This window comes from Podarcis pityusensis (assembly GCF_964106645.2).
Source record: "Podarcis pityusensis genome assembly, chromosome: 9".
Lineage (NCBI taxonomy): Eukaryota > Metazoa > Chordata > Lepidosauria > Squamata > Lacertidae > Podarcis > Podarcis pityusensis.
Window position 1 is genome coordinate 33534524 of NC_138034.1, and position 18981 is coordinate 33553504.

The following is an 18981-nucleotide window of genomic DNA, read 5'->3' on the forward strand; positions in this document are numbered from 1 at the left end:
TTTTTTAAACAGTCTTTACAAGTTTAATTAAAGCTGTGTCTATTGAAGTTTTCTACAAAAGCAGACAAAGCTATCTGAGAAAAGTGTATAGTTCAGCTGTAAATTAATAGCCACCATGCAGAGAGAAGAAGAATGCAAGTCTTGTTTCTAAAAAAGCAGGGTCAACAATATCAAATATTGATTCATCATCAAAACATTTGTTAATACATTCAATTCTGTACCTATTCTTTCAATCATTTGGACCAGCCTGGTAAATGTAATAATAAGTATTTCAAACATCTTTCAGGAAGCTCTCTTATTCTCCAAAACACTGTAAAAGAAAAACTGCTGGTGAATTAATTTGTGAATTACTTGTCTATTGCTTTCATTTTATTATCTGCATGACATCCAACTCAAAGTTCAAATAAATAAATAGCCATTCCAGTAAACATTCATGTTCTAAAGCTGTATAATAAACAGAGCAGGTAGGCCTTATGCTAGTTATAAGACTCCAAAGGCATAATAGCTCCAGGTCTGCTTATCTTTCAAAATGCAAAAGACCAAAAATAGCTGAAGTGTCACCCTGTTCAATGTCACTGTTTGTGTGTTCTAATTTTAGGAGTTCTATTGTTAGGCTTTTGCTCATGTGTGATGCTTTTAGGATCAGTGACAATCCTACAGTCATGAAACAATCTTTCCACCTGAGCATGCAGGCTTTACTCATTGCCATGGAAGCCCCTCAGAACGGCCAAAAGATTTTTACTGCTCCTTCCTCCCCCATGCTTTACATGCATTTCCCCCCACTAATTGCACAAGTAGAATATTGAAGGGGTAAATTTCCTCCAGAAATTTCAAGGTGGAGACGAGCCAGAAATTGTGGCTACTTCTGGTTGATCTCTGTGGAAAACAATGGAGGTGGAATCTAGACACATTTAAAACACGTTGTGAAAATGCTTTTTAAAAAAACAGTTTGGAAAAAAATATATTGAATTTGCCATAGCTCACCATCACCATCTAGTGTCACATTTGTATAATGCACCTTACAACACACTCAAAACGTTTTATTTGCAACTATATAGCTGAGTTGAGAGATATTTTTCGCTGAAATGTTGACCTTGCAAACACAAGATCGCCAGAATTGTTGCATGTTGTGGGGGAGGGGGGGTCTCTTTTAGCTTTGAGGATGTTGCATGCCTGTTTTTTCAGTTCTGAACAGCTGTGGCTGCTAAAAGAATTAAACATATCCAGGGACATGCCTCCCCTAAAACACACAAAATGTCCTGCACAAACTATCCACAATATGTATCAAATTATGAACTCTTCCAGTACGGTATATACATATCTGAAGAGTTTTGAAGCTATGCACCTACAACAGACCTTGCAGCAGACTAGGCATTTGCATCCTTGCTTGTGAAGAACAAAGACGTATCCAGAAGTTAGCTAAACGAGAGCAGTTCTTGGTATGTCAATGTGTAGGTCCAATCTCAAAGCCAAAGCAGGTTGGAGAGAAGGGCTCCACCTGAATGCCATACACAGCAGAACTGTGGATATAGCAGCAGCCCTACTACTCTATAAAGTCCTGCTGGGCTCAGGGATGGGGCAGAAGTTACAATGGCTTCCCAAATGCCTACTATGGAAGCAGCCACTGTAGATCAGTATTTCCAACTGAGAGCAACTAGCAGCAGCCACTCAAAACAATTACAAATGGCCCAAGATGCAGAATGACTCACCTCTCCGTCATTCTAAAGGCATTTTCAGTACCAAAGAGCTATTTACGTCATTGTAAAACTATGCTCCTGACCTGCGGTCAGTTTTTCTTCATGCAAAATCAGCAGCCGAACACACCACATTGTACACCAACAAAAGTAAGTACGCTTACTTTAAAGGTCATCCCATGACGGGAACAGAAAAACAGACCACAAGAAACAAAGCGTAAAGTGTGACTCCCTTTGCATAAAATTCTGGAAATAATGTACTGAGCACAAGAATTTCAGACGGAAGTCATAGGGGACAAAGGAGTAATGGGTGAGGTTTCTTTAGGCTCTGTTAATTGAAGCAAGTTGGCCTAAGTTCCAAAGCAAAGAGATGTTTTCACTCTTCAACCTTGCCCAAATGGATTTATATTCAAGAGATTATGGTGGTGAAGCCTCGCAAATATTCTCGTTTTTGTTCCAGCCCATAATTTATTCTTAACAGCATCCTTGAAAAAATGTTCAACACAATGATTATTATTTTTCTCTTGTTGTTATTCCCCTTCCATGCCCCTCCTCCCCAAACCGAAAGATTTTCTGGACAACCTACCAATTAGAGGGGTGGAAGTGAATTTATATGACAAAGCGATATTCTATCCTAGCTAAACAATTATATTAAAATAAAATAACATTCCAGAACACCTCCTCCCTTTTGTGAGGGAGCGGAGGTTTCTTTTCCTCCTAAAGGAATAACTGGCACATCAATTTCTTCCTCCCACTTACCGCTATTCAGCCATACACTAAGGGTGTGCCCACATCGGCTGTCTGTCTAGGAGTCAGAATCTATGCCAGACTGAACATGCAATCTCTATAGACTCCATTCATAGTGCACAGAGTAGTCTCCTGACATCTAGCTTGACACAACTTGCCCCCAAACAGAGAATGGATTTCAGCAAAACAACAACAAAAACACATGCAAATCAAAGGCACCCCTCCCCCAAATGCAGATATTTTCTTAAGGTGTTCAAGCATTTCATGGAGGAGAAAATGTGTACTGGGTGGGGTGGGAGTATCAGTTTGCCCCCATATGCCACCCAGATCTCACATTGAGCATACCCCAATAGCTTGGGTAAAGGGACCCCTGATCATTAGGTCCAGTTGTGACCGACTCTGGGGTTGCAGTGCTCATCTCGCTCTACTGGTCGAGGGAGCCGGCGTACAGCTTCTGGGTCATGTGGCCAGCATGACTAAGCCACTTCTGGCGAACCAGAGCAGCGCACGGAAACGCCGTTTACCTTCCCGCCAGAGCGGTACCTATTTATCTACTTGCACTTTGACGTGCTTTCGAACTGCTAGGTGGGCAGGAGCAGGGACTGAGCAACGGGAGCTCACCCTGTCACGGGGATTCGAACCGCCAACCTTCTGATCACCAAGTCCTAGGCTCTGTGGTTTAACCCACAGCACCACCCACGTCCCACCCCAATAGCTTAGCTGAGCTTAAAAGTCTCCACACAATTGCGAACTCTGATACTGTCATGTTCTGGATCACGTGGGGACCTCTAATGCACTCGGCTGAACATTGTTAGACGTGCCCTTCAAACCTTCATACTCAACACATGGTCTCCTGTTACACTGGGGACAGGGCTTGTGTGTGTGATCCTGCTATCTTCTCCAGGCATTTGTTCAGAATGCTTGAAGAGGACTTAAATATTACACACACACATCCCATGACTTAATCCCATGGAACTCATTAGACTAGTCTCAGTCATTTAAGCCATTTAAATTGCTTTTCATTCAATTTCCTTTTTTTTATAATAATTTCTAACCATTCAGTTTCTAACCATCTACTCAGTAGTAGATCCAATGAATATAAGAGAAAATGCAGTTTCCTGGTTCTCCAAACTGGGACCACTGCTCCGTTTTCAATAAACAATAGGCTGCAATTCTGTCCTGTATCCCTCCATGTAATATACATTTCCTATAAATCAATCTTCATTGATAGCACCACTTGAAGATCCAACAACTAGTAAATTCAGGAGATCAAACACTTAAGACACTTTGGTTTGTCCCGTGATTTCAAGTCACAGATCCAAGGGGTGTTGTGGGGTTTTTTTGTTCCACCACTTTCCCTGGGAAAACCCATTGCTTACTTATGCTTACTTATCTGAACAAACATCAATCCACAGAATGCCAGATTGACTTTTTTCCAATTCAGCAGTAAACAGAGGGCTTTCCCAGGGACAGTGGTGAAAAATACAAAAACAGCTCAAACCCATGACTTGAAATCACTTGACATCACGGGACGAATGGAAGTGTGGATGGATCCTCAGTTGCAAGTGAAAGGAAAGCTGAACTAGACTGAAGGGAAAGAGATAGGATGGATGAGATGGACAGAAAATGCAAGGCCATGCCAGCCAACAACCCCAGGGGAAGCATTTGGGCAAGAAGAGAAATTCTTCCCAGGAACAACTAGGAACAATACATGATAACAGAGAGTAAGGCCTGATCAGTTGCTGGCCTTCCTGGGCATGGCCCACAGCCAATGCTCAGCCAGGTGGCAAGGCACTGCCCCTCCAGCAGGGCCCCTGATTGGCCCACTTACTTCTGGCAGGAATCCTGCTTGGTACTTCCGCCATGCAGGGGGTTCCCCTAATGGCTGGCAAACACGTGGGCTTCTGCTGCTGGGGATGGCAGATAGGATGAAGGTCGGCAACCATGGCCCACCTGAGATGGGTGAGCGGCCATTGCTGATAGACTGACAGAGGGAAAATTAAAGCAGTTCTAAATATAATGACCACTAACAACTAACACAATGCATGGCTGGGGCAGAAGAGGAACAGACTATGAAAAGTTTTCACATCAATGAAAAAGAATGCACAATAAAATTGGGAAGGTGGCAGCTAGAAACATCTGGATAATGGAGACAGAGGAGTACCACTGTTGAAGGTATTCAAGTTTGTGACTCAGCAACAGTGATTGCCTTTTGGGGGTATGCTGAACAGTGAACTGAATTAGCCGAGTGCTAATTAAACTAATGTTCCAATTCATATTAAACACTGATTGTTCAGTCTAGTGAAATGCTTGACTTAAGGAAGTATCTCTCACTCTTGCATCAAAACAGACCTCAAGGAAGGAAACAGTCCTTTCCCCCAAAGCCTTCAAACGCTACAGCAAACCCATAAAGAAGAAATGAATTAAAAGCCCTTGCCTGCATTCTTATACTGTACAAACAAAGCTGAAATGTAAATCTCTGACCTTGGTGAGTTCCATGCAGAAGCCAGAAAAGAGGAAGGAACAAGTAGCTAAAATAAGCAGATGGGTTGATGGGGCGGAAATAATAAACAGTGAAAGAAATTTCACTACTAGTAAAGATATTGAAAGGCTTAATCGGAGACAGAATACACTAAAACAATAGCTGAACAGTAAAGATAAAACTAACACAATCAAGGAAACATTCAAAACCACATCTTACACAGTGGGTTTTAATGAATTGTGTTGTTGGGAGCGCCTTAAAATTCTTCTTATATTTCACAGAATACGATGACTGGAGTTAAAGCAACACTTAATGCCTTTTATTTTTGTTTTTATACCCCTCAGGCAATGACTTATTTAAAGGTTTTATACCCCTCAGGCAATGACTTATTTAAAGGTATACACCTATTCCTGAAGCTAAGCAAATGTGAGCCTAGACAGCACCTGAGTAGCAAGGGGATGAAAGGCTCCATTGACTCCCCATGTGTACTTGTCACCTGGGAGAAAGGGTGATATACAAATGTAGAAAATAATGCAAAAGACAGTAGAGGAAAACTATGCTGGCTGGGGCCGATGAGAGTCATAGTCTAAGACAATGAGGTGGACATAAGCTGATTCAATGAATGTATATGCCACCTTTCATATATTAATCAGGGCAGCTAACAAAATCTTACAATATTAAAAGGTATAAAACACTAAAAACAGGGCGTGGTTGCGTTTGTGTGAGCAGTAATAATGAGCCAATAACTACAAATCCATATAAACCAAAAGGGAGCCAATTATAATAAAAGCCATCAGATTCCATTAAAAGCAAGGAAGAACAGAACAGATATTGCCTGGCACTTAAAACATTACCAAAGGCAGCACTAGGTGAACATGGCAGGCCACCACTCCCACTTGGGAAGTTTCAATCTTTTGTACTAGCCCCATTAACCAAGGGTACTTCCTGGCCCAGTTGGACTGGTGGCAGGCAGGCAGCAGAGGAACCAAGTAGAACTCTCTTCAGGTGGCCAGATACAAAAGGGGATGTGGTTCCAGCATCTTTCATAGATGTTCAGAAGAAGGTGCAGCTCACTACGAAAGCTACAGCTTCTGAAATTTTCTCTTCGTGAAGGGCACAGGAACCCTGTCGTCTTCTGCATCTGGCCACCCTAGGGTCTCCTCAAGTAGCATCCTCTGAGACCACTAGCAGAGGGGCCAAGTAAAAGCATTCATGGGTGATAAAATGTAAAGGTAAAGGGACCCCTGACCATTATGTCCAGTCGAGGCCGACTCTGGGGTTGCGGCGCTCATCTCGCTTTACTGGCCGAGGGAGCCAGCGTACAGCTTCCAGGTCTTGTGGCCAGCATGACTAAGCCGCTTCTGGCGAACCAGAGCAGCGCATGGAAACACCGTTTAGCTTCCCGCCAGAGAGGTACCTATTTATCTACTTGCACTTTGACGTGCTTTCGAACTGCTAGGTTGGCAGGAGCAGGGACCAAGCAATGGGAGCTCACCCCATCACAAGGGATTCGAACCGCCGACCTTCTGATCGGCAAGCCCTAGGCTCAGTGGTTTAACCCACAGTGCCACCTACCAAATTGCTATGATGGCTATGGTCTTACCTCTACTGTCAGAGGGAGTATGCCCCTGAATTCCAGTTGCTGGAAACCACAAGTGGGGAAAGTGTTGTTGCGCTTGTGTCCTGCTTGTGGTCATCCCATCATGCATCTGGTTGGCCACTGTGAGAACAGGAAGCTGGATTAGATGGGCCTAATCCAGCAGATCACTTCTGATGTTCTTGAGTAGGGGGGAGTGGGAGGAGGTCTATGTCCCTCTGCTACTGGCACTGTGATTTCTGTCTGGAACCATGTCCACAAAACCCTGTGGACATCCTTCTATTTTCAGTTGATTGAGCAAAAGCAAGGCATATACACAGAAAGCTAAAGAGCTAAAGAGCCTCACGGAGCCTTCGCAAGGCAACTTTTCCTAAAGAAATATGCCATAATGATCAATCATTTGAACAAGATGATTGTCTGAACAGTCTTAGGCAAATCACTGTTTGTGTTGGATTAAATATTATGGCAGCTTTTATCAAGTTCTCTGCCAAACCTTGAAAACAAGATAAAAACCTGAATTAAGGGGAAATGAACAGCAGCACGGCTTGCTGAAACCTTAAACATACAGCAGCAGTCATTTTCAAACTAAAGCAAAGGCTTATCAACATGGCAGCTTGTTTTGAGTCTCAGAACTAGAGCTCCAAGAAAAAAATTATACCAGTTACTATTTAACCTTGGAACCAAATCTCATTGATTTGCACCTGAAGAACATCCTTATTTCTGTCTACCTTCAGCTGGTGGAGAGAACACAAGAAGCTGCCATAAACCAGGTCAGATCATTCACCCATCTAGCTCAGTATTGTCTACACTGACAATGGGGAAGGTGATGGAGGGGACCAGCATGAGTGTTCTCATACCTGCTTCATATTTTTTCTAGGATGGGGTGGGCAGCCTTTTTTTGGCCACATTTGCTTTCAGGACCTCATGTCAGTGGTGGGCCAAGCCAAAGGTAAAAGTGGTCAGGGCAATGAATGCAATTTTTACATGTGTGCAGTAGGCTTCACAGCCAGCTCTCAATCCTTCATCCAGGCAAGCAAGAAACATTATCAGAGTTCAAGGACACATCGCAGCAAGTCCAAAACACCCAACAGCATACCAGCGCTGGTGAAAGGTATGGCTCAGGAGGGTTTGTTGCCTGGGGGAAAGTCTCAAGGGCCTGACAGAGAAGCCTGGAGTGCCACATTTTGGTGGGCAGGTGCTCCAGATGCTGCCTGACGAGTGCAGAATTGATCTGAACTATTATTTCCTGTGAACTGGACACTCGGTTAAGACATCTTAAGATTGCACTTATTAGCACTTGCAGCGCACTGCCGGCTCATGTTCAGCCTGTGATCAACTAGATCCTTTTAAAATGTGTGCTGCTGCCAAGCCAGGTCTCCTTCATCCTATCCTTGTGCCCTTTGCTATATTGGTACTTAAATGAAGGCTTTACATGTACCTCTGCTGAATTTCATCTTGTTAGTTATGGCCCAGTGTTCTGGTCAATTGATAGCATTTCAAATCTTGATTCTGTGTTCTATGGTGTTACCTACCCCTCCTGGCTTTGTGTCATCTGCAAATTTGATAAGCATCTTCTCTGTACCTTTGTCTAAGTCATTTATAAGAATGTTGAACAGGACAGGGCCCAGGACAGAGCCCTGTGAGCATGGCACCACTCGAGAACTCCCTCCAGGCAGACGCTGTGCCATTAATGAGCACCCAATGAGCATGGTAACTGAATAAACATGGTATTCTATTTTTTTCCTTCACAATTTATAGTTAGTCCACAAAGGCCAGTACTTAAGTTATGACATACTTTGCCACACAGAGAGATCTGTGCAGAGCAATCCTATGCATATTTATCATTGGTCTTTTTTAATGGTTTAATGAGATTTTGTTTTCCTTTTAAAAGTGATTTTTAGATATGCAATAGTTTTAACTGTTTGATATATGTAATTGACTTATATATAATTGATTTTTAATGTAAATTGCTTTAGGATGTCTCCTAGGAAGTAATTCATAAATGATTTAAAATAATAGGATTTACCTGTTCAGTGGGACTTACTTCCCTACATGTGTGTTTAGCATTGCAGTATTAGGTTTTTGCATGCTTTCCTGGACACAGGCTCCAACTAACATAGTAACCATGCTTGGGATCACAGCCTCAGTGGAGGAAAAGAAATCTTCCTTATATCTCGGTAGACTTCTGTGTGTGAAAATTGTCTGAGTAAGAATCCATTTTACTGCAACTAAGCACGTTTAATCTTCTGGAACATGTGTGTTCACATGGCAAAACAGAGTCACGCAATTTTCACACATGATAGCGGACAGTATTTTCCCCTGGCATGGGGGTGAGGGGACTTTATGTGTGAAGCTTCCCCAAGTGTCGAGAGGGGCATTTCCTCTGAGCACGCTTACAGCTCAGCCAAGGGACACTGACTCAGGAAGGAAGCCAGAGAACTGCAGATATGAGCTGAAACACTCATTTATCAAACTAGAGATTGTAGGGAAACTATTTACACTCTTTCTCTGGTCTGCTTTTAAGAACTGGCAGGGGAAAGAAGTGTTAGCAGCAGGTTGCGCCAACACATTTCTACAGAAAGTGGGGGGTGGGCAAAAGTCTTTCCTTGCTGTCCTATAGCAAATCACCTTACATTTGATTTTAATTTTCACTAAGAGCAGAGTGCATCTGAGAGTGTACAGAATACCTTTCCCCTCTGAAGGGAAACGACGCTTGTTTTGCTTTTTAAATGAACAAAGTGCCTTCAAGTACATGCAAAGAGCCCTTCCCTTCGGAAGATATGGATCTGGAAAACTAAAGCATTTCAGTTCCAAGTTGGCTACATACAGTGCAGACCCAGGGCTGCTTTTACCTATGGAGACAACTTTGGAAAGCAAACCCATTCCAAGTTAGCCACAGTCACCTTTGACAAAGGATTGGCCTTGTAATGGAGAGCTATAATTGCCAAAGCAACCTTAACAGTAAGACCAAAGAGGAAGAAAGGGGAGGAAATGATGCTGGAGCTGTAGAAGTTTTAGTTTTCTGAAGTATGGGTTAATTTCATAAAATATGAAGTTCCTGCACTGGAAAAAGAGAGCAGTACAGATGTGAAAATGTGTAGAAAAGGGAATGTCCCTTAAAATAAAACAGGAGACATTTGTAATTCTAGTGCTGGACAAACATCAACTTGGTGTCAGCAAGCAAAATCCCTTGGACATTCAAGAGTGACTACAACACCATTTCCTTGGAATATGGATTTCTAAGGACTCTGACTTACTCTGTCCTATTCAAGAGCCAACACTCAAGTTCCTACTGCATTACAAACTAATCCTCCTGGTTCTGCGAAATGTGTAATATGATCCAGTCCTTTTAATCGGAGACTGTAGCATCCATCTTTAGTCAGATCTTTATTAACAATCTTTTTTGCCACCCCTTTTTGTTCATTTGAAAGTGTATTATTTTAATTTTAAAGTATTAGCATGCCACTTTTCCAAATCGGTTTGCAACAATAACAAACTACAAACTACTTATCAGACACAGCCCAATATAACTATATTCAAAGGGCCGTGTTCTGAGTAAGCACATAGAGGACTGGAAAAAAATAGGTAGCAATAGAAGGTTCCAGTATAAAACCATTCAGAAATTAAAAACATTGATTAAAGAAAGAAGACAAAATGGTAGTGCAACATTGGAAAATCCACTTAACTACAGCAGCAAATGGAAATCCTGTGGTCCTCAAACTGTTATCAGACTGCCAACTCTCATCAGCCCCAGCTGATGAAACTGGCCAATGGAACTGGCCAGGTACATATATTATTCCCCATGAAGGAATGCTTAACAGAATTCTAGATGGCAATCCCAAGTAAACTGGCAGTTTGAATCTCCAATGCATATTAGCTCAGAAGTAAAATCATCCAGTGTTTTTATAGGCTAAAACCAAAAACCTTGGCATCGGCCTCATAGCTTACTGGCAGCCACTGCAGCCCGTTTAGGAGTCGTGTAATATGTATGCAACTGGAGACTCCGCTGAGTAACCTCACTGTAGCATTCTGCACCAGCTTCCAGATCAACCTCAAGGGAAGCCCCACACAGCAAGTGTTACAGTAATCCAACCCACAGACCCAGAGTCAGCACTTAGGCTTGCATGGGAATGCCAGGCTGGCCCAAAGGGGCTGACTCTGGCAGCTGCAACATTCTTTTCCACTCCATTATTGTTTTTTTAAAAAAACAAAAACAAAAAATAATAGTCAGCAGTAGCTGGCCAGGAATGCACATTTTTATAGATGCTAATTTTATTATTTTTACTTTAAATATATATTATCCTTTTCTACAATAACTGGTGCTTTTCCCCAATATGTTCAGCATCTGGGAAGCAGAAGCAAACTTAATTTAGTGTGTTCGTAATAGTGCTAAGATTTAAGTGAGTTTAAAATTTGTTTGGTTTTTCATTTATTTTCTTAAGCCTGGGTTGTTGTTGCTGCTGTTGTTTGTAATATTACATTTATTCTGCACTGGCCAAACTATTTATTCTGCACTGGCCAAACTATAGGTTTTTGTCATTTCTGGATTTACTGACATGTTCTGTATTCTGTATATTTGTATTTTCCATTGCTTCTGTATTTTGATGTTCATGGTGCAAAAAGTGGCATATAAATACACTTAATCAATCAAAATGCAAAACTGAGTAGATATATAAAGCAGAGTTAGGCAAATTTGTTTTGTTTTTCTCTACCTTCCCAAGAATATAGAAGCAGTTGTAAAGGAAGGTGGGGAAAGAAGATAAAAGTTGCTTAATGCACATTGCCATCTAACGCACACAAACACACACACAGAGCATACAATTAAATCCAGGGTCTACAATTATCTAGCTGTACCACTGACAGGTCCCAAGCAACATTCATGGCAGAGGTTCCGCTAAACCCCTTCATAAATCACAAAACAGTCTGTGAAGGCTTTGACCACTTTAGAGTATACTGAGCTTTGTGTTATTCACAAGATATTTAATCAGCCAGAGCCCCCCTCGCGGAATAGATTCCTGTACTCACATGGCAATTCTGGTTTTGCATGTAAAATGGAGGATTCTCCAGCTGTCGAAAGGCCTAATCCACATTTCAGGTGGCTGGGAATCAAACTGCGCTGCTGGTGCAGACTTGACTGTTTCCAATGTGGCCTGGGGAAGGAAGCATGACTGCGATGTCGCAGTTCGTTCTCTCCATTCCATGTTTCTTTTACAGCGCCTTCTTCAAACTGTCCTCTGGCTCCCCTTGCTGTACTCCTCCTGGCATTTTTTGAGCACCTGAGGGATTTGAGACCTTTGGGGGCTTGCTTTTAACTTGCAGAACCTAGTTCTGTTGAGCTAGCAGCAGGTTTATCGGCCGCTTTGACAGAAGTGGGACAGATTTCTGCAACCAACTGCAAACAGAGCTGTCCCTTCCTGATGACATCATCGAGCTGGGTGGAAGTTTACTCTTATCTATGACATTTATTTATTATTAATAAAAAAATATACACCGCTGGATTGTTGGAAAAACAAAAACAAACTCCTCAGAGCGGTTCCCCAAAAAGCAGTTTACCACATTTATATCCCATCTTTCTTCCAGTGAGCTCAAGGTGGCAATACAGTGATACCTCAGGTTACATACACTTCAGGTTACATACGCTTCAGGTTACAGACTCCGCTAACCCAGAAATAGTACCTCGGGCTAAGAACTTTGCTTCAGGATGAGAACAGAAATCATGTGGCAGCAGTGGGAGGCCCCATTAGCTAAAGTGGTGCTTCAGGTTAAGAACAGTTTCAGGTTAAGTACAGACCTCCAGAACGAATTAAGTACTTAACCCGAGGTACCACTGTACATGGTCCTCTTCATCCCCACTTTATCCTCACAAAAAAAGAAGAAAAAACCCTGTGAGGTAACTTAGGCTGAGAAAATGACTGGCTGACCTCAGGTCTTGGCCCATGAGCTTCGGAGCTGAGTGGGAATTTGAATCCTGCTTTCCCTCATCTTAGTCCAACACTCCAACCGCTATGCCACACTGCAGTGCTCTATTATTGAGGAAGGGGCAGATGCTAAAGGACATTAAGATGCACCGGGTTTTATAACAGCCAAAAAAGAAAAGAAAGGGGCTGCAGGTTCTCCATAGAATTCTCTGCCCCCAATGTGGCGTTTGCCAAGCAGGCGTCTGAGTTTAAGGGGTGAAGAACATAAGAGCCCTGCTGGATTTTAACAAAGGCCCCTCTAGTTCAGCATCCTGTTCTCACAGGGGCCAACCAGATGCTTAAGGCAAGGCAGATGCCAGATTTTTGGGGAGTCAGGGAGCACATTTGGAAATTGGAAAAGGTGCCGTGGGTGCCATTCACAAAATGGCCGCTGTGACGGCATGTAGAGGAGGCCAACCCATTGCAAACAGTAACAGGAATAGCAAACAGTCTCTCGTGCAGTGTGAACTTCTAGGGGGGATTTAATTAGACCTTTCGCAGTCGCCACAGAAAGTACTGGTGGGAACACAGGCCCCCAGAAGCTCCCACATTAGCAAGCCCTGAATTTAGAAGACAGCAATGCCAATAACTTCAAGGCAAGACATCCACGTCTCTTCCCCAAAATAAAGGGCCCTGCGAATGAACCGGTGACAGTTAAGCATGATGTGAGTGAATGCATCGGCTGAAGGATGTGACCTATTTCTAGTCCCATTAATTTTCATTACCTCTACACCTAAATATTATCTGAGAAGTGTCTTGTGCTTGCCTGCTAACCAAATAATGAAGTCTAAATTGTCTTTCATTGCTAGCACACCCACCTGTTCTTCTCGCAACGTGCTACGTTCGTGGCCCATCCTTTTGCAGATGTGAATGCAATGCCATAAATGAATAGCTGGGATAAAAAGCCTCTCAGGATGATTGATTGGCCTAACATTTCAAAGCACTTGTATCTGGCCGTGATGGTAAGCAGGCTGCATTCTGTTCTGAGGGATGCAGAGTATGAATGTTCAGAAGAAAAACGGTAACTAGAAGAGAACATTGGTGACGAATGAACATTTAGAGAGGGCACAGGAAGTCTGTGACTGCCCTGTCCTCTGCCCTTGCTGAATGGGATGTAAATATTTCCCAAGATAGTTACACAAGCAGTCCTGAATATTCATAAATGTAAATGAACTGGATTAAATTAACCCCTGCAAAGAAATGTGTTATTTCACTGATGACTGTGGTGAATTACTCCCCCCCCACACACTTCTTAACTTTCTTTTTCAGTTTCTAAAAATACATATAACAAACAACCCTCATATACCCTGCCCCCAGAAACATTCCATGCATATACACTGTAAATAATACTGCCAAATATTAAGTAAATTTTGTAAATAGTTTTGAATTGATTGCATCTGATAGGTGCTCTCCATCTTAACAGATTGTCCTAGAGTGAGCCATGGGTAGCCGGTGGTGAGAGGACAACACTGACCTTTCGGGTGTAATAAATAAACATGTGCCATACAGTTTCAAGGTCAGCTTTGGTTTGTGTGGTCCTGAGCACTCTAAGATATTAGACATGTGCATCAACTCTGTTTGCAGCCCGAATTATGAGACAAATAAGGATGGTTCAGGTGAGGTTTACACATATTAAAGCTGAATTGCACTGTCAATAAGAACAGAGATCCAATCTCTGAGTTGGATCAGAGATTCTCAAAATCCTGAGCTGCTCTGTGGACTCAAGTGCCCCCCCCCCAAGCTGCATTTCAGCATTTAAAATAAACCAACCACTTCATTTCATTTGCAAAGGTAAAACCAATCTGAGTAGGGAAATGCCCTGAGCTTGAGAGGTTAGCAGGTGGAGGGGGGTGGATCATTCATTTTGATGGACAGATCTAGGTTTTGATCACAGTAGATTATTTTCCAGGGCACTCCAGCTACACTGATTTGAATAGAGAAGTTTGCAGGTTTTTAGTAGAGCTCATTATAGGGCCGTTCCACTTTCCATCTCCCTCAGTTCAGTTCTAGGGCTTTTTTGTATGATTTTTAAAATTATTATTCTAATCTTTTTTGGTTTTCCAACAAACAATATCTGCTTTGATTATTCTTATATTCAATTTATTTTTCATTAGGTTTGTGCAGACTTCTCTTCCAGCCGTTCCCACCCATCTTCTCCTGCTGCACATGTTTGCTTATTTGTTGCTTATTACACACTTCCATTTCTTTTTTTCTCCCAGTTTGCTGGTTTGAAATTTCATGCCCTGTTCCCACCCCCACCCCCCAGCTTACTCCAGTCACCAACCCCCATCTCCCTGCATCAGTTTCTCTCTTCTGTTTCCTTCTCCAGGACCACGGCATATTCCCTCCCAATGCCTCTGTTTCCTTCCACAGGACCACAGTGTGTTCTTTCTTCCTCAGCTTCCAAACCTACAAAAGGGTCACAATATCTTCTGCACCCAGCCACTCCAGACAAGCATCTCCCCACGATCAGCTTCCCATCAAAAGGAAAAAATATCTCCTCTCTCCCCCATCCTGATTTTGATTTCTTTCTCTCTCTCTCTCCTCCCCTCATCTGTCTCCCTCGGTGCCATTGAGAGAGAGAGGTGAGCCCCACCAGCATGTCATGGTGACACTTTCCTGTCCTGTCCTGCCCTCCTCTTCCTCCGAGGGTGACCTATTGAGGCTCTGGAGTTGATTTCTGCAAGGACCAGCTTCCAGTTCTTGGCTCGGTCCACGTGCCTCTTATTCCCTCTAGTGGCTCAGAATCTCATCACAGCGTGACAGTGGACCACTATGAATAAATAGAGAGAAAGGTTTGCTCTCTAGGCCTGGTACTTTCCCCACCACGTAAACTTGTTTGTCCCTTAAGTTAGCTCCCAGTTAATTATTACTCATTTACCATGGGGTTCCTCTCTCATTTCACCAGTTTCAGACTGATTGCCAGCAAAACACTAGTGAGGAAAGTTAAGTGATCTAACGCTCTTCCTGTAAAGAGTAAAGAGGAACTACAGCACTTATCATTCTTAAAGCTGGCAGATTTCGTCCATTCAGAAGGGGCAAACATGCCTGCAAATTGCATCCAATTCTGAGATAAAATTTAAAAGTTATATGTAGTTTTCTTAAAGCACACACAGAGAGAGACCTAAAAGGTTCCCTGTGTGAAAACTCCTGGGTGGATCTTCCTGCAGTTTTGGCAGACTTAGGGGCACCTGCAAATTCCATACACTTCTGTGCAAAGGAAAAAGGTTAGATACATTTTTTTAGATTCACTATTATAGTCAATAGGGAAGAGACAGAGCATTCAATCTAGCAGATCTGTTTTAGGAATGGGAAATGGGGAAGACACAGAGTGGATCCAAAACAGATCAGTTTGCTTCCCAATGCTATAGACACAAATACGAGATGGATATTGTATCCAGTGCACACTCTTAGTAAATCTGCCTTAATATATTCAACAAGTTTATCAAAAGAAGAAATGACAGTAGGTTTCGCTTGCAATACGTTTGTGTGCAGACATATGTCTCCACCTAGTGATCATTAAGAATAAAGCCAGCCTCTAAACAAAAATCTAGAAGTACCAGGGAAGAGGAAATGCATCACTGAAAAGGAATACTAAGGAGGAAACAGATGACATTTTTAAAAGTTAAGAAAAAGATAGGAAGCTGAGTATTTTGCAAGCATCCGGAGATCTGGTTGAAGTTTCATGGGGACTTTAAAAAAGAAAATTGGAAACTGGTGTGGAAATGTGGAGAGCCGAACTTAGGATAAATAAAATGAGAAACAGAGAAGAACCAAAATTGACATATTCACCCATCCCTATTTTTGAACAAATACAAATTGAATTCTTTACAGTTGATGGAGGTTATGGGACATTAAACTGCTCAGTATGGGGTGGCTAAACGTTGTCCTGCCCCAAAGTAGAGGTTCTGATACACTTTTTATTAGAATGCACTTCGTATTTGGATCTGTTGCTTTGAACCCCTTATTGTTAGGATTAGTAATAACTCTCTGTTTAAGCAAAATTCTATTCCTATTTTCCAGAACAGATCACCACCTGACATCTAGGACACTGAAATTTGTAAAACTGGCTTTAGGAAAGGAGAAGATGCTTACCATCTTGGATGATAATATATGCTAATACATGCCAACTATTTGTAATGATATAATTTTTAATCACATTTTAACATGACTTAATGCATTCCGTATGTTCCTGTTTTGCAGTTATTATTGCCTTGTGTATGTGAACGGCCTGATTGGCTAGTAAGCAATAACCTTATTGGGTGATAGTCAACTAGGCTTTACTCATAGTAGACCCACTGGAATTAATGAACATGACTAAGTTAGGTCCATTAATTTCAACCACCTGTTGTTATTAATGCCAAACTGTGAGTTGTGTCATGCTAACAGACCCATTAAAACTTACAGACATGACTAACTTGGATCCATTAATTTCAGTCACTCTACTCTGAGTAGAACATAACTGGGTGCAGCCCAGCGCTCTCACATTTATTTCTAAGCATTAACCAAGCCCCAGCTTTCTAAACCCTAATAAAGGTACACAGAGTTACATTCTAAGTCTTTCTGCCTCTCTCTGCTCCCCAGTTGTCACCCAGCCAAAAAAGAAAGGCTCGTACACTTGGCCCTGTCCCATGGTCCCCATTTTCAGATGCTTGCTGCACTGGCAAAGGATCTATCTCACCATGAGGAAGAGTCTTGCCACACAGCAAATATGAGTGTATATCTGCTAGTGGGGAAATGGTGTTGTTGAAAGCGCAGTCTTTTCATTTCCTATCTCGATTGCGTTGGTACAACTTTCTGGTGCCAATTCATTTCAGATGTCTAAATGCCCTTATTTTCTTGCATACGTACTTCCTTGGTCAGATCAAATTCTGCTTATATCCAGACTGGCCAGTCTTAGTGTGTACGTGGATTTCTCTGTCTAGACCTAGCTATTTGGCAGTGTGCAGTTCCAGGAATTTAGATAATATGAAGCAATGAATACTTTCCTTGTGAATTTGGATTTGCATTGGCACCTTTTAACAGTACCCACCTCACTAGTAAACAAACAGCTAGTGACCTAGTTCAAGATGCCTTCCACATTTCTATTTTCCCTTAGCTCAGAAAAAAGTATTTCAAGCTACATCTGGTGGGTTTTAAAAACAAAAAGCACAAATAAATACTGATCAGAACATTATGCAAATGTCTGGTGTCCTAAAATAAGATAGTGTATTATAAACTATCCTATGGATATTCATTGCCTAAGCTTTACTGTATATTATAGCTGGTCCACATGCAAAAGACAACATGACAGGCTCTATTTTTTACTGCTAGCCTTGGATGAGACTTGTTTTTCATTGCTTGTGTTTCTAGCCACTAAAGTTGGAGTTCAAGCATTTGAAGAGGCTTATTTTCCATTGCTTCTGCGTTTCTCAAGTGTTGAACTTGTGGTCTTCTAGATGTTGTTGAGACTCCAGCTGCCATCAGCCTCGACCAGCATGGCCAGCATGGGAGTTATAGGCCAGCAATATGTGGAGGATCACAGGTTCCCCATCCCTACACTAGAGAAATGAAAAATAAGCCTGATCAAAGGCCTTCACTCCAATTCTGCATTTTATTTTGTTTTTCGTAACTTTGCTTTTCATTAAGGAACTTGTGTTTGTAGCTGATGCCATTCAGGAAATACATAGTGGCTCACTCACTATAAGCCTCAGGCTATGCTAAGCATCAGAGGAGAAGGGCAGGGCAGGGTTGCATATGCTGCTTGCACCGGTGCCAGTCATTGATGTGGCTACTATTGTTTCAGCTGTCTTCATTCTCACTCCGGTCTTCAAAAGCAGGTAGGGTTAGGAGGAACGGTGGCATTATCCTGAATAGACCATGCAAGAAATGCACTGAACCAGAATTTTAAGTGATTGCAGCGGATCATTCCTCATTCAATCCAATATTTGTACAGTTATATATGCTCTTTGTGGTTTTTGTTCCTGTTAGACATGGTCACCATGTAGAAATGCCCTAAATATTTCAGGGACCTGCACATATCAGCCCAGCTGCTTGTGGACTCTTGAGATACCATCTCCCAAGCACACTTTATGATGGCAGCAGCTCAGCTCTTCCTCCTGTTACCTTGGCATCCTTGTTGAAAAGAGTGCAAGGACCGGAAGCAAAAGAATGGACTCCCTATAGACTGGTGTGGGTTCTAGTTTTTCTTTTTTCTTTTTTTGCAGTGTATTCTGAAACATTTCATTGATGCAATAATAGTGTATTAATGGAGGGTTTATACTGAACCATTCACGCATCATTCTGCATTATGGATTGTTCTGCAGTGCCTCCCCAATGATATGGCATTATTACCATCTTGAAGGGGCAGTCTCCAGCTTTAGCACAACCATTTGCATTGTTTTGATGGTGTTTTATGTTTTGCCATTGTACACAGCCCTGATTTCCCCCCCTCATATGGCAATAAAGAAATGCTTTTATAAATAAATAAGCAAAAGTGGGACAACACCCACTCACCTGAACTCT

The 18981-nt window shown here is 42.1% G+C and overlaps 1 protein-coding gene across 30 annotated transcripts in view; it reads right to left on the bottom strand.

Moving 5' to 3' along the window:
* LOC308485761 (uncharacterized protein) overlaps positions 1–13867 on the bottom strand; it is a 105810-nt gene extending 91943 nt beyond the window's left edge. For 3 of the 30 annotated variants that reach the window (XM_081021816.1, XM_081021817.1, XM_081021820.1), the window contains exon 1: positions 13296–13852. In XM_081021816.1, coding sequence (XP_080877942.1) covers positions 13296–13516 — 221 coding nt within the window. In that variant the 5' untranslated portion in view covers positions 13517–13852. Of the gene's footprint in view, positions 1–221; positions 311–6526; positions 6644–11545; positions 12123–13295 lie in introns of those variants that run through there. The other 27 variants (XR_013990705.1, XR_013990706.1, XR_013990709.1 and 24 more) reach the window with 22 other exon arrangements.
* Between the last annotated feature and the right edge of the window lie 5114 nt (positions 13868–18981).